At 38.0% G+C, this 16297-nt stretch overlaps 2 protein-coding genes across 5 annotated transcripts in view; one reads left to right on the forward strand and one right to left on the reverse strand.

The window, feature by feature from the left end:
• Window positions 1-13981, forward strand: part of slc4a10b (solute carrier family 4 member 10b) — a 32863-nt gene extending 18882 nt beyond the window's left edge. For 2 of the 4 annotated variants that reach the window (XM_058621431.1, XM_058621451.1), the window contains 18 exons: window positions 598-755; window positions 855-942; window positions 2750-2896; window positions 3004-3107; window positions 3792-3966; window positions 4089-4222; window positions 5145-5390; window positions 5507-5612; window positions 5840-6001; window positions 6220-6333; window positions 6422-6583; window positions 6666-6917; window positions 7803-7871; window positions 8622-8795; window positions 9246-9365; window positions 9846-9913; window positions 10000-10130; window positions 11851-12009. In XM_058621431.1, coding sequence (XP_058477414.1) covers window positions 598-755; window positions 855-942; window positions 2750-2896; window positions 3004-3107; window positions 3792-3966; window positions 4089-4222; window positions 5145-5390; window positions 5507-5612; window positions 5840-6001; window positions 6220-6333; window positions 6422-6583; window positions 6666-6917; window positions 7803-7871; window positions 8622-8795; window positions 9246-9365; window positions 9846-9913; window positions 10000-10084 — 2364 coding nt within the window. In that variant the 3' untranslated portion in view covers window positions 10085-10130; window positions 11851-12009. Of the gene's footprint in view, window positions 1-597; window positions 756-854; window positions 943-2749; window positions 2897-3003; window positions 3108-3791; window positions 3967-4088; window positions 4223-5144; window positions 5391-5506; window positions 5613-5839; window positions 6002-6219; window positions 6334-6421; window positions 6584-6665; window positions 6918-7802; window positions 7886-8621; window positions 8796-9245; window positions 9366-9845; window positions 9914-9999; window positions 10131-11850; window positions 12010-13766 lie in introns of those variants that run through there. The other 2 variants (XM_058621442.1, XM_058621460.1) reach the window with 2 other exon arrangements.
• A 633-nt stretch (window positions 13982-14614) lies between these two features.
• Window positions 14615-16188, reverse strand: gcgb (glucagon b). The gene is made up of 4 exons (XM_058622625.1): window positions 15838-16188; window positions 15627-15732; window positions 14932-15084; window positions 14615-14835 (listed from the first exon to the last, which is right to left on the reverse strand). Exons 2-4 carry the CDS (start codon window positions 15722-15724, stop codon window positions 14715-14717), a joined length of 372 nt encoding a protein of 123 aa, XP_058478608.1. The 5' UTR covers window positions 15725-15732; window positions 15838-16188; the 3' UTR covers window positions 14615-14714.
• Between the last annotated feature and the right edge of the window lie 109 nt (window positions 16189-16297).

Raw genomic sequence — 16297 nt, forward strand, 5'->3', positions numbered from 1 at the left:
ACATTAGGACGGGGCAGACAATCAAAAGGAGGGAAACCAGACAGGAAATAGATTCACAAGATGATACTGCACCACTCAAAAAAGCAAAATTGGAAATTATCATACAACAGAATAAAACAGAACAACTGAAACAATCTTGGCAGAAAACCAAATTAACTAACTAAAACCAAAAAAAAGCAAACTCTTAAACGAACAGATGTGTTAGAAAGGAAGAGTTTCTTATTAAATCACTTCAAATTAACAGCTACTTCATAGTTTTTGTCACATGTTATTCTAGGAATTCTTTGAATGTTTGTTTTGTCTTCAGACAGACACACACACACACACAGTTTTAGATCCAGGCACACCTTTGGCTTTAATGTGAGGATGAATACACAGCAAAAGCAACTAGAAAATGTTGCTTCTGAAGACAAAGAAAAAGCAGGATGTGGCCAAATCTGAAGCTCATCTGCACTACATTGAAAAGGCAGTTCTCTCCAACTCTCAGTATTGAGTGTTGGAGAATGACCTACTTGCTAAAAAAAATTAGAAAACATTTCCAATTAAATTTCTGCTGGATCAGATTGGGTCATTTAAACAACGTGTGTTCTCTTATAGATAGACCTTCATTTCATGAAGAAGATTCCACCAGGTGCTGAAGCCTGTAACGTGTTAGTGGGAGAGCTGGATTTTCTCAACAAACCAGTGGTGGCGTTTGTTCGTCTTTCCCCAGCGGTTCTACTCAGTGGTCTGGCTGAAGTTCCCATCGCTACAAGGTGACAGCGTCACTGTTACTGGTTCAGATTTGAGATTAGACGTTGAATTGGCAGTGCTTTTAAGAGAATTTTAATGAAAATATGTTTTTTTTCTTTTAGGTTTCTGTTCATTCTCCTGGGGCCCTTGGGTAGAGGCCTTCAGTATCATGAGATTGGCAGGTCCATTGCAACACTTATGACAGATGAGGTAAGGATGAGTTTTACCTGTAATTATCTCCTGCCACCTTGCATGAATTCAAAGTGAAGCCTAATCTGGGAACATTTACTAGATATATGAACTTTTCTCAGCAAGAAATATGGCTCAGAGCTTCGGACTCTATTAGTCAGTGCTAATGTCCTCGTGTCATCCACCATCACGGAGGAAAAGATTAGATTTGTCATGCAGTCCTTATCAGATCTTTAGCAAGTGCTGCACACTCTTAATTTATACGTTTATTCAATATGTTCTACGCTTTGTAGTTTAGACCCTCACTCGATGTGAGGGTCTAAGGATGGAGAGTGTCACTTGCTGAACAGACTGTAAAGCCCTTTGATGCAAATTATGTTTGTGATGTTGCACTATGTAAATAAATTGACTTTATTGACTGGATTAATGGGATCAAGTTCACCAGAGCGCTGCGATTCTCAGAGACTGGGTCAGGACACACAGATGGGTCAGTCGTGGGGGAAGAAAAATGTAATTGTCATATACATTTGCAGAATTTTTACTTTAGATTTGTGTGTGTATGTTTTCATTAACACATGCATACAATTGAGAATGTGAATTATTTGTCACTCATGTATATATTTTGTTAATGCCTGGTTTACATCTTACAGAAATTGTGGTAAAAATAGTAATATTAGAGTGTACATATGTGACGAAATGGAATTGTCTCTGTATTACCAGCAGACTAATAATCTGTATTATCAGCAGCTTAGTAACATTTAATGTCTTAGTGTAAGTATTTTCCATATTATAATAGACGTAATCATTTTATTTAATAGTTTCGAGTTAATCATGTTTACTGTCTGTCATAGCAGTTTGAGTACAGTATTTTTGTATTTTCTTATGCTTTATGTTCAAAATTCCATTTTAATACCAGCGGTATTAAAAGTAGTGTAATTACCTGGGGGCAACAGTAGGGGAAGCGTAGCGCTGTTGAGCTACCTTACGCTGCACTTCACTCCAGTTATTAACACCCATGATCTGAGGAAAGTTTGTGCCCGTGCATCTTTTACTCATTACTCCCCTTTTCAGGTATGAGTCCCTCATAATGAGAGTTGTTGTTTACTTGAGTGTTAGTTTAAGTTGTAGACGTTCTCAGGAGACTATTTGTAACGCAGTATGTCCGTGTATTGTGATGTAATGAAGTTAATTACCTGAGGACAAGTAAACGAGCCACATGAGCTAACCTGTTGCGATGCTAGCTGCACTGCACTGTCGTTTATATGGCACTCCGTAGCTGTGGGAAACTTTACTGTTGTTGTGTGTAATGTTAGGCCATTGTGTATTTACTATACTTAAATGATGGATTTACTGAGTGAGTTGGAGTGTTAGCATTGTATGGGTTAAAGCTGCTGTATTTAATTTTGGTAAGCAAAGTACATTTTTATGCATTATTTTATTTGTTTATCTCAAATGAGCCACTTTAATTTACTGAGCTTTACTATATTTTATTTATCTTGCCATTCAGAGTTGAAAATACATAATGTTAATTCCAGATATGTGATGAAATTGATGCACATTTTCGCTGGTAAGATTTCAACAGAATCTACTGATGCTTGTTTATGTTCGGAGTTATGTTTAATATGGGAAATGGTACATATTGCGATATTGTATTGAAATTTATGTTGTATTGATTATGTTTACTATTTCAGTTATTAACACCCATGATCTGATGAAAGTGTGTGTCCTAGCATCTTTTACTCATTACTCCCCTTTTCAGGGCTTTTACACATACACACATTGTAACAGGACTGCAACTGAAAGTCTTACCTTTCTCTTCTTTTTCAAGGTTTTCCATGATGTTGCATATAAAGCTAAAGATCGAAATGATCTGATCGCCGGGATTGATGAATTTCTTGATCAGGTGACAGTTCTGCCTCCAGGAGAGTGGGACCCGTCTATACGGATCGAGCCACCAAAAAATGTACCATCTCAGGTCAGTATGAATCTAGGCAGCCGGTTATACTCTTGTTTAGATCTTTTTGTACAATATATAGCAATAATTTCTATTAAAAAAACAACACTGCACTGATGGTTTAACAGGAGAAGAGGAAGAAAAACAACATTTTACCCAATGGTTTAGCTGACGGGGATGAGGAGGATGAAAACAGTGGTCACTGTGGCCCAGAACTGCAGCGCACTGGAAGGTGAGGAGAGTATCAATGTCTAAAATAACGTTCATAAAACAACATTTTAGGTACCTCATAACAAACTGTGTTAAATAGTTGTGGCCTAGCACAGTTAAACCTATTTAACTGTGTTAAATAGTCAGACTAAGCACTTGACTATACTCACTATTGACAATGGAGCAACTTTATGCTTTCTTTCTTCTTTTTTTGTTATTTTTTAACATTTAGAGATGTTTATATTGGGATGATGATTCATAAAGTGATGTACTGAACTGTGACTAACACTATGGATAAAACTGAAGTAAATAACTAGATAAATACAGATTTCTTTTGTTAACTGTGTTGACTGTGTTGAGTCTGCTATGGAGCAACTAACAAAAACAATTTCCTTCGGGATACTAAAAGTATTCTTAATTCTGATTCTGAAGTCACTTTCTCCAAACTGTATGCTGCTTTAATGCTCTTCATCTATTTTTGGACAAACTTGGTCTGTAGTTATAGGAAAACGTGGTTTCCATAGAAACGTCTTGCCTCAAGATCTACCGTTAGCCGCCGTTCTTCTCTGTCACAGGGACTCTGTGGCCAGGGTTGTGACTGAGAAAAGGGCAGTCACAAATGCAAGCTAGGAAAAGAAGAAAACTAAATATTTGTATTGCCATTTTTAACATTCAAATTTCTTTTTCCTTTTTTCCTCTCCCCCAGATGGTTTGGTGGACTCATTCTCGATATCAAGCGAAAGGCACCGTCCTACCTGTCTGACTACACTGATGCTATGAGTTTGCAGTGCATCGCCTCTTTCCTGTTCCTCTACTGCGCCTGCATGTCTCCTGTCATCACCTTCGGAGGACTACTGGGCGAGGCAACAGAAGGACGCATTGTAAAACTCACCCGCTCTTTCCTCTAAATGTCCTGCAGAGACTAGTTGTACACCACGGTGCAGTTTAGTATGATACAATTTTGTGAAGGTCACTTTCACTCAGTAGCATTTTTTTTTCCCAGAGTGCAATTGAATCGCTGTTTGGAGCCTCGCTGACTGGAATAGCCTATTCCCTCTTTGCTGGGCAGCCTCTCACCATTCTGGGCAGCACAGGACCGGTGCTTGTATTTGAAAAGATATTATTCCAATTTTGCAAGTACGTTGTGCGTTTATTGTGACTGTACACATGAATCATCTTACTAATGACCGGTCACTTCAGACCATACACCAGGGGGTCTCAAAGTCAAATGACGTGGGGCATTTGTGACAGTATTTTAAATCATTTCAAAATAAAGGGCTTTGTTTTCATGAAAAACTATGATGCAAAATCAATCTAAAATAATCAAAAAAAACCTTTTAGGTGGTAGGTCATATGAAATAGATTGAAGGGCTGCAAGTTTGAGACCTCTGCCAAAAGCCATTTCTAAAGTAGTTAGTAAACATTTTCCTGAGGATTTAATGCTAGTTTTAGTCTTCTTCAATAGCACTTGATGTCCATCTTGATGCATCTTCTACCGCTGTATCCTCCACACCAGGGTCGCAGGGGGCGCTGGTGCGAATCCCAGCTGACAGGGCGAAAGGCAGGGTACACCCTGGACAGTTTGCCAGTCCATCACGGGGACACATAGAGACAAACAACCATTCACACTCACACCAAGTTCCAATTTACCTGATCGCACTCCATGCCAGTTTTGTAATTTATGTTGTTGTTGTTCAGAGGAAAATAGACAATAAGCACATTGCATAATAGTCAACACCAGTTTGATTGAAAATCAAACTATTCTTGTTCTATTTACGCTGGCCAAATTATTAATCTCGAGGCTTCAAAATGGAAGTTCCTACTCCTTCATATCATTGAATAATATTGTGATTACGTGTCGTTGCTGTGGCAGAAGTTCCGCAGCATTGGTAACATTTAATCTAAACGATTGTACAGACTGAAGGATCATTGCATTTTCATTTTGATTAAAGCTTTAAACAGTAAAATAATTATTGTATACTGTGGGTTGATCTCTGATATTGTATGTTCCACAATGACCCCCCCCCCCCCCCCCCCCCCCCCTTCTATCTCCACATAGGCAGTATGGTTTATCCTATCTGTCACTGAGGACATGTATTGGTCTGTGGACAGCTTTCCTCTGTCTTGTGCTGGTGGCCACAGACGCCAGTTCCCTCGTCCGTTACATCACGCGCTTCACGGAGGAAGCGTTCGCCTCACTCATCTGCATCATCTTCATCTACGAGGCGCTGGAGAAACTTTTCCACCTGGGGGATCACTATCCCTTCAATAAGAACAACAACCTGGACAAACTCACCACATACTCGTACGTGCACATTTACAGAATATTAAATGACAAAATAAAACATTTTTTGGACGTGCATGAAATCCCTGACAGATGAGGGATTATTTATTCACCCAGATGTTCCTGTGTCTCCACAGATGCTCTTGTGTTGAGCCTTCTGACCTCAACAATGGCACCATGAAGTTCTGGGAGCTCAACAACGTCACTCCCTCAGAAATCTACTGGGAGGCGCTGGAGGTCAAGGTACGGCTAATGAGAAATTCTGTTTAAAGGTAAAAACAAATTCATGATGTAAAAATCATTCAAAGGAAACTGAAAAGAGGGGATGACGTGCATGTGGGTTGGCTTATATTGGATCGCATATTATAAATCACCCTAATGGCACTTTTCTTTTTTAACTGGCATGGATGTTGCTGAGTTGTTCATCACATGAAGATGTTTCATTATTACCCTCTACACATTGTTCATAGGACTGCATTGAGAAGCGAGGCGAGTTTGTGGGCAGCGCCTGTGGCCCACATGGGCCCTATGTTCCCGATGTCCTCTTCTGGTGTGTTATTCTCTTCTTTTCCACTGTCTTCATGTCCGCCTTCCTAAAGGAGTTCAGGTTCAGCAATTACTTTCCCACAAAGGTATTGTGTGCATCTTAAGTTATCTTGTGTGCTGTATGTGTGTGTCTCTCTTTCTCTGTGCTGTGTGGGAGTGTTGGATGTGGAGCATGGTACAGTGGTACACTCTATTGGTCAAATGTGGGTACTGCATAATAAAAGGAAAAACAGAGTATTTTCCTGCAATGCTTGTTTACATGGGCAAAAAGAGATACGACATTAATATGTTTAATCTCTATCAGGTGAGGGCCGTCATTAGTGACTTTGCTGTTGTCTTCACCATCGTTACTATGGTCTTAGTCGACTACACCTTAGGGATTCCCTCTCCAAAGCTTAATGTTCCCAGTGTGTTTAAGGTAAGGATTTTTTTTTTTTTTACCTAAGATTTAATGAAAAACAAGCTATTATTTGTCACAAAACAGTTACAATAATGTTTTTTATAAGCCAACTAGGGATGATCGAGGTTGGTTCATCAACCCGCTGGGGCGCAACCCCTGGTGGACGGCAGTCGTCACATTGATACCGGCTCTACTTTGCACCATTCTCATTTTCATGGACCAGCAGATCACTGCTGTCATCATCAACAGGAAGGAGCACAAGCTCAAGGTACTGTTCACATTTGCAAAAAGACTTGTGTGCTAAAAGTACAACTTCCGCTTCACGTGCTGGTCCTTGCCCCCCCGTTCAGAAAGGCTGTGGGTACCACCTGGATCTGTTCGTGGTGGGGGTGATGCTTGGTGTGTGCTCCTTGATGGGTTTGCCGTGGTTCGTGGCAGCCACTGTCCTCTCCATCAGCCACGTCAACAGCCTAAAGCTCGAGTCCGAGTGCTCAGCGCCCGGTGAGCAGCCCAAGTTCCTCGGCATCAGAGAGCAACGCTTCACTGGCCTCATGATCTTCACTCTGATGGGCTGCTCTGTCTTTATGACATCTGTGCTGAAGGTCAGTCACACTCTGTATAATATAGTTATTCTTATTGATTTTGTGAGCTGGTAACACTTTATTTTACAATACAGTAAGAACATGGCAATACTATGGCAATGATTTTGTAATAAGTAACCACCGTATTACTAATTAGGGCAGCAATGATTAATTGATGAATCAACTGTGAATCGATTACTGAATAAAAACTAAATAATTGGAGCAACCTCATTACAAAAAGATGTTTTTAGCTTATTAAATGTGAATATTGTCTGGGTTCCTTGCTCCATATAAAAAAATAATTCATTAAAATCATTAAAACTGATCAGTTTTGGTTTGTGGACAAAATAAGACATTTGAGAACATCATTTTGAAGTATGGAAAACAGCGATAAACATTTTTCAACATTATCAAGTGCTTGATCAATCAAGAAAATAATCAACAGATTGACTGATTATGAAAATAATTGTTTAGTTGCAGCCCTATCTCTAAAGAAATTTAGTAATCTTAGTCAGTAGTGTGGTGAAAATGACACAATATTACAATAATACAATGTTATTTCCAAAATGACATCCAAGTAATTGCTTGGTAAAGACAATAATGGGAAATTTGTTCAGGTTTGTGAATTAAAATTGATATTCATCACAACTCATCCTTCCATATGTCCCACATTTTTGTCACCAAGTTTGTACTTGGTGATTACAATGGGAATAACACTACTTTGCTTATTTCCTATTACTATCACCATATTATATACTATCACCATAATGTTGCCGCACTGTAAGGTACAGTGTTACAAAATTCCCTTCTGTAATTGCACTACAATTCTTTCTTAGGATGACTGAAATACAGCCATTAATGACGTGTATAATGGTGTTACTGACACTGCCTTTAATTTTGTCCCAGTTCATCCCTATGCCTGTGTTGTATGGAGTGTTCCTTTACATGGGAGCGTCTTCTCTGCGAGGAATTCAGGTAAATTATTCCAGGTAATTACTCTGTATCACTACATGAAGCAAAGCAACGCTCGTCTCATTTGACATTTATTATGAATGCCTTTGTTATGTTACGCGTGACTGTTGACAGCAAAGCTTTCTGTTTTAATGCTCACGCCATTCATGCATGAACACATCACCACATTTAAAATGTGGTAATTAAACACTTCAGGACTGTATGAATATATATGTATGTTTTGTGAGTGTTTGTTCGATTAAGATTAAATGGAGATCTGGTTTTGTTAATTTGTCGACTCGTCTCCCAGATAATCTGTGTGGACTGTTAATTCCCACAAAGCCACGATGGGGGATCGCCTCCATATTGTCTGGCTGCCCAGATATGAAGTGTTAATTGGCCACTAGTGTGTTCTCAGCATTTATAGAACACCTGACTGTTATTTAATTGCCCTGTTTACTTCTCATTTCCCTTCATTTTTTGATTTATCTATTATTGGTTTTAAAATTATAATTAGACGAGACAAAAATATCAGACCATTCTGTCTTTTTGTTGTTACACATCCAGCAAACACGGGGCAACTTTTACTTCAATGTTGCTAGATGTTAGACTTTCTCCTGCAAACGGTCAATACCGTCATCAAGAAGAGAGTGTTATTAAGAGATTATTGGTAAAAAAAAAATGAGCTTCCTTGCAAACATAATGTTGTCACGCTTAAGAAACATTTTACCCAGGTGTAAAAAAATGTGTTGTCTCATAATTTGTCCTCTCCAGTTCTTTGACCGTCTGACACTGTACTGCATGCCGGCCAAGCACCAGCCAGACTTCATCTATCTCCGACATGTGCCCCTGAGGAAGGTGCACCTGTTCACCATCATTCAGCTCAGCTGTTTGGTTCTGCTCTGGGTCATCAAGACCTCCAGGGCTGCCATCGTCTTCCCGATGATGGTGTGTAAATAGTCCAATTACACCATCTGCACACCCATTTGCACAACCTGAACACCTTTCATTAGACAGTTGACAGTTCAGCGTGTGCGAGTACAGGTATTCTGCCCGTCTATGCTGTGATGCGTGCGGGCTCTAAATATTGTAAACGATTAATTATAATGTCATGGTCGCGATCGTTTACATATCTCTTCATTAGTTCCCTTTTCTAAATGTTCTCTGACATCGATATGAACAATAATTTATATTTAAATTCGGCCTCATAACACATGTAGTAGAGAACATCATCTCCATAATAATTAGTGTCATCAAAAAAGACACTCTTATCCTTCTACAACCAAGTGTTCTCCCATATCTCAGTCTGTTTTCCATTTAAATAAGTATAACCCAATCTGCTTTCTCATGACCACGTGTGATATTTGTGGAATCAGCTGTTGTGTGTCAACCCTGCAGGTCTTAGCTCTCGTGTTCATCAGGAAGTTGATGGACTGCGTCTTCACCAAGAGAGAGCTGAGCTGGCTGGACGACCTCATGCCAGAGAGCAAGAAGAAGAAGCTTGAGGATGCTGAAGAGGTGCGGCTCTCATGAAACATTTCAACTGGAGCCCACAGACACTTATTAATTATTTTAATTGTATATAAATGTCTGAATGGTCTGGGCTCCACCACCCTACCTCTCTGATCTGCTTCAGCCATTATGTTCCCTCTCAGGCCCTTGGTTGCCCCTAAGACCGGGCTGAAGCTCAGAGGGGATTGGGCGTTTGCAGTCACAGCTCTGGAATAAGTTGCCTTTAACTGTTAGGCACAGGCTTCTTCTCTTCCTGTTTTTAAATCTCTTTTTAAAGACACATTTGTTTCCATTAGCTTTTACCACAGTGCGAGTTGAACTTTTATTCATGTTGTTTTGTGGGTGTTCTCATGCACGTACTATGTACGTACAGACTTTACACTACTGCACTTTGGTGCAACTCTGTTGTTTTAAATGTGCTTTATAAATAAAGTTGGAGTGGATTCTATTTAACTGTTTTTCTGTTTTTTTTAATTAATTCTCCAGGAGGAGGAGGAGCAGAGTATACTGGCAGAAGATGAGGGAGTAGAACAAATGCCGTTAGACGGGTACAAGTATGTTACACTACACATTTTAAGAGTAAATTATCTGCTTTAAAATGTACAGTACATTTTAAATTGTTTCGTCTTTTTTTCCACAGAGGATTACCCGTCATCAACATCACAGATGAAATGTCAAAAGGCTCCTTTGGAAATACATGGAATGCCAACAGTTCTTTTCTGTGAATTCTCGGTCTGTGTTGAGGGCAGACCAAGAATCTTGCAGATTATGGTAAGATAGGATCTTTTGAACTGTTAAAGACACAGCAAACCTACATATGGTTAGTGCTGGCAGAGATGACCAGGAATAATATTGGTAATTAGAAGTTCATAAAAAAAATCTACCAATTAAGAAACTAAAAAAATAAATAAATGTGTGCCCACTAATAAGCTTTGGTGAACATTTCAGTAAGGACATTTATTTAGTAATTATCCACAAGGTTGGCTCGCATTTTCTCATCATAACTTTAGCATCTTGGTCTATTGACATATGCTTTAAATGTATTTGTGGCTATAAATTTACAGGGATCTGTCTGAGAGGCATTACACAGTTTTATAATAAAGGTCTGTATTTTAAATATGTCCATCTATATCTATTTAACGCACAGAAGGAGAATATACTGCACTTAACCCAGCGTTTATGTTAGTTAGTTCCACGTGTCTTGATATGAGACATTAATTGTCTTGTGTTGCTGGAATATAATTTCAAGAGATGGAATTGGGGAAAGACAATCAATGTTACTCTTATGTTCATAAATGAAGTTATAGCCTGAGACTGCAAAGGAAAAACCTACCAATGCAGTGCTTATACAGATCAGTAACATGTTTTTATATATACATATATATATATATATATATATATATATATATATACACATATACATATATACACTGTTATATAAGTATAACAGTGATAAACCACCACACTGTAAAATTACTTTTTAATTCATGAGTGAACAACATTTCACGTTTCACCTGTGGCGTCCAATCAGCTCGTTTGGGCAAGTGTTTACAGCTGAGCTAAATAACAGATCACATGACCAATCACAGCAACACCTGGGTAACACTCCCTCCCTCACTCACTCATCTTCTACCACTTTATTCACATGAGGGTCACGGGGGGGTCAATTTAGAGTGTCCTAATCCCCAAATCTGCATGTTTTTGGACTGTGGGAGGAAACCCAAGAGAGCAAGAGAGCTAACCACTATAACAACCGTGTGGCCTGCCTAGCAAACAATATGTAAACCCATGAAACAAACAGTATGCATTAATATTCCCAAAAATGATTCCATTACACAATGTTTTGAAAAAATCTACGTCTGGTTTCAAGGGTTAATCCATCATGTGTATGCTGTGACAAGGAAAAACAAAAATCTACTGACTGAGGCAAATTGGACTAATTAGGGAGACATGAGCAACTCCCCCCCCCTGTGATCCAGTGGAACAGTCGGTATGATTTATTGTTTATTATTCTTGTCATAGCATGAGTCCAATTTGTGTTTGTGTGACCATTTGTTCTACAAAATGTTGTGAGCGAAATTATATTAATGCATACTGCTTAGACAGAATGTTTTCGACACAGGTGTTGCCAACAAAAAGGATTTTGTGATTGGTCATGTGATCTGTTATTTAGCTCAGCTGTGAACACTTGTCTAATTAAGTGATCCTGATGAAGCCATAGGCTAATGTCATTGTGCTAAGTGTGATGGTTCCTGTGAATGATCAGCACCTACATGTTTTGTCTGTGCAGGGGGATTCAGAATACTTTATACAATATAATAATACAACAGACAGTATATTCAAATTTGACACTGAGGAGTGGGTGACGCTATATAATGTTTTTTTTGTTTTTTTTTACCTCCCTTTAATGGAGGGAAATATTAAAAATCAGTATTTAATTCTTGTAATACAGTATTTTTACACACAGTAATATGTATTATGTGCTTTGCAGGGGTGTCAAACTCACGTGGACCACCATTGAAAATCATGTTATGAGCTGAAGCACAGCTGCCCGCCAGGTGTGGCAATATTTTTATAATAGTGATAATTATGACATGTCGTTGTAATCAGAGCGTGATTAAATGTATTACAATTATTTATATATATATATATATATATATATACATACACGTGTGTATATATGTGTATGTATGTGTGTATATATATATGTGTGTGTATGTATGTATATATATATATATATATATATATATATATACGTGTGTGTATATATGTATGTGTATGTATATATATGCATATTTATATATATATATATACACGTGTGTATATATATATGTATGTGTATGTATATATATGCATATTTATATATATATATATATATTTATATTTATATTCTTGTTTGGTGATTCAGTTACAGTTGTCCACATTATTATTTAGTAAATGTTAGACTTATTTCTGTTCTTGATATTTACAGATTGTGATGTTTTTATTGTGAAGTATACCTCATTCAATATCAAAACAAACACTTTTACTTTGAAATCGGTGAGATATCCTCGTTAATCTCTTAAATTCTCTAGACCGGCCTCCTACTGGCCAGATTAGACACTCATTGTCCCCCCCAGGTCATTTGAGTTTGACACCCCTGTTTGAAACAAGATGTTCCGCATGAAATGAGAGAAAGATGAAGGACGATGTTGTGAGTCTCTGTTGCTGTCACGTCTGTGTGTTTATCACCAAATCTACATTGTGCGGTGTGGATTATAAATCCTACAAATCAGTTTTTTGTAAATGTGTGTGGTATCTTATGTGTCTCAAACAGTCTTGTCTGCGCTTTCAGTTTGTCCTTCTGTGTACAATGTAGTGCGACACTAAATGTAAACTGTAAAAATGGAAAGCCAAGAGTATTCAGCCTTGATTTCAAGTCGTCTACATGTTGTTTTATTGTATTGCTGTAAACCTTGCATTTTGAGATTATCATTCCATTGGATCCTTTATTCATATAATAATCTGAAAAGTCACACATGGATGTGCATGGAAAACCCTGCATAATGCACCTTTTTCTCATGTGACAGCTTTAAAATTTTGCCTTGCAACCCATAAGTAGCAAAAGATTACATGCTTTAAAGTATTTACAAAGAACAGTATTATGTACATCTGTTCAAAAACAAATACTTAAAAACTTTTTAGGTAAAAATATCAATATTCCAATACATATTTACATGAGAAATTAAGTATTTGTATGTTTGTGTAATTAAATAATTGCTGCAGAATATATTGTAGCCTAACAGACACTTTGAGTAAGTTATTACTTAAGTTTGTTAATGTAAACATGGATATCAAGAATATTGTAAAAATTAATAAGCGATATCATGAAGCCATTTTACCCCTAAATGATTCAAAAACTCCTCTGAAGAGGCTGAATTGTCAGTGTTATCCGAATGTAATAAATACTTACGAGCACTCTTGTCTCTCTTGTTGTTTTCACACAGTAAATCTTCAACTGCCAAAGTTTGACATGATGAAAACAAGTGGCTGAACTTACTTTAATTTAAATTTTTTCTTTAAATGAGGAAACAAAAACCGCAGAGAAAGAGGGAGAGAGAGAGAGAGGGCACGTCTGACAAACAATTTGACGCAATTTGAAGCCTAATTTGATTTAAACACTTGTTTGAATCATTACACAAGGCACATTTATTTCTGTGGGGTCACCCAACTTCTCACGGCTTTACTCACTAAACTAAACTCATAATTGAATGATTATTAGTGTGATTCAGAGATCTCTCTATAACAATCCCACGGAGATCAGTGTTGCCATGCAGATTCATAAGCAAGCCTTTGAGATTTTTGGCCTGAACTGGAGCGTGCTGAGCATTTTCTTTTTTTTTTTTTCTTTTTTTTTTAAATCAACAGATGGTTTTGATGTTCTACAGATGACAGCTTAGAGATGTGGAACATCCCTCGGCATGTCAAGCTGCTGGCTCATGTGGATTATTGTTTACAGTGCCAGGAGGATCTCAAGTGTGTCGACCCAGTCGTCGCCGCCACTGAGTCCAACTGGAATGACATAATATCCTCTCATTTAGCTTAGCCTTCCCTCCTTGTTGAGCTGTCAGAGCGTCACTGGGAAATTCTTCTCCAGTGAACAGCTGACAGGTGACACCCCATCTTGTTGCCAGGTAGTATTTTTTAAAAGAACACATCCCCCAAAGGACTTAAATGGGAGGATTAAGAGAACTGACGGAATTTCCAATGGTTGTTTTTAACACCATTAATAATAATAATAATAATAATAATAATAATAATAATAATAATAATAATAGTTTATTGAACTTACTATAACTAACAGTGTTATTCTTATTTATTTATTTTAAGTGTTCGAATCTAAGTCTTTTCTCAGATGTAGACGCTCCATGTCAAACCAAGAGGGAACTCATCATTGTACACATTTCTTTATTGAAAACTAAATGTGATTTTTCTGAATATTAAGAAAAGGTATCTAGACTATCTACAGAAGTTCTGTCAAACTAGCAATTCAAATCAATAATGGGAATTTTATATATGGATATTTTTTAGTTTTAAGTTCAGATGAGAAGGATAATAAAAAATCAAAATGTGAAATCTTTAAAAAAAAGAAAAGAATCATGATGTGAATGCTTGATGAAATAAATTCACCCAGCATTTACGACACAATTTCAAACATACTGTCGTGTTTTTTTCCATTTTGACAAACATTTCCCCTCAACCACCGAAGGCCGACATCGCTTCTTATCACGGGAATTTAATAGCATGACCAAGAAAAAGGCTCGTACACACTGTGAAACATAGAATGGCCACAGAGTCACTGTTGCATTACTGAGTCTAGTCTCTTCTGCCCCGGCCCGTCTTCAGCCAGGACACAAACTCCTTGGCTGCCTGGTCCTGCAGGTAGGAGCTCACATCGCTGGTGTAGGTGCCGTCTGCGTGACGTCTCAATAAACTCCTGCAGAAGCAAATGTAGTAAGACGACTGAGCACAAGGGCAGAATGATATTCGAAATGACACCGGTGTTTTGGACATTTAAAAATCAAACACTCACCCATTCCTTTTTGAATTCTTGAGCCACTGTACAAAATCTTGAGCTCTTCTCGTCTCCAGGTATTTACTGTAATCGTTGGAAAATGTTCCCTCCGAGTGTCTCTTCATGTTTGGGAACACAAGTGGTTCAGTTAAGGAGTTCTCGTTCAGTGACCTGAAAAAAAGAAAAGAAAACGCATGATATGAAAGAAGTCAGCGCAGGAAACACTTTCTCTTTGAAACCTTCACTTCCTGTCACGTGTGTTTTTAAAATGCCTGTATCTGCTGCTTCTTTCCGTCTGTTTTAACTCACTCCACCGCTGTTCATCCTGCATCATCTACTAATCATACTGTTCATAATTGGCAGTTGTATCTGTAAATTCTCACAGATGGATTGGACTCACAGATTACACTAAGAAATTCTACATTTCCTTATTCCTTAGATTTTTTTCCTTAGACCTTTGCTGAAACAAACCTTACTTAATGAAATTACACTGCAAATAATGACGATTTCACAAAATGAATTTCAGCCAAAATGACATGAAAGTGGCATGGTTGATGATGATAATAAAAATAAGAAGAATAAGAAGAGGAACAGTTAAGATCTCTTTGCTTTTCACAAATAAAACGTGAATCTTGTCATTTTGCATTCATGTTCTCCAGCTAAGAATCGTGTGATCAGTGAGCCCATGAGAAAAAGAAGAAAGTTGATCTTACAGGGAGTTTCGATCAGTGTCCTGGTCGGGCACCTGCCAGCTGCTCTGGATGATGATGAGAAGCAGGAGTGCTGCCAAAGTGTGGGCGCTTTCCATCATCTCAGCCTCTGAAACATGAGCAGAAACATTGGGAGGCAATTTCACTAAAGAATATTAGAATAAAGGTTCACAGAATATTCTAGATTTTTATTTGAAAGTATAAAAATTCTTACCTGTGCTCCTCAAGTGTTAGAATCAGGAGTATAAATTGACCGCTGCCCTTCTTCTGTCTTTGCTTCTGCAGCTGTTTCATGGTCCCCCTTTGGACGCGCTCACTCTTATATAGAGGAGCTGGGGAGAATTCTCTCAGGTGATTCGCTCGTCACACAAACCTCAGCATGTCCTCCGTTTCTCTCGACCCATTAGTCAGCTTCCGTCTCACTCCACTGAGCGTATTTGACTTAACAATAAGTACTAACATCTCAGTAAAAGCTGCTACTTTAGGTGTCACTATCAAACATGACCTTTACCCTGACAAATAAATCCAGAACCTGCATGTGTTTGAACGACTGCCTCTCACGTCACATGCAATAAAAGCTTATTATTGACTTATTTTTGGTTATTTGCTTTTTCTGTTAGAGACTGGAATATCTAATATCCAATATTTTCTAACCCTAACCCTTTAAAGTTGAT

Source organism: Solea solea, chromosome 2 (genome assembly GCF_958295425.1).
Source record: "Solea solea chromosome 2, fSolSol10.1, whole genome shotgun sequence".
NCBI lineage: Eukaryota > Metazoa > Chordata > Actinopteri > Pleuronectiformes > Soleidae > Solea > Solea solea.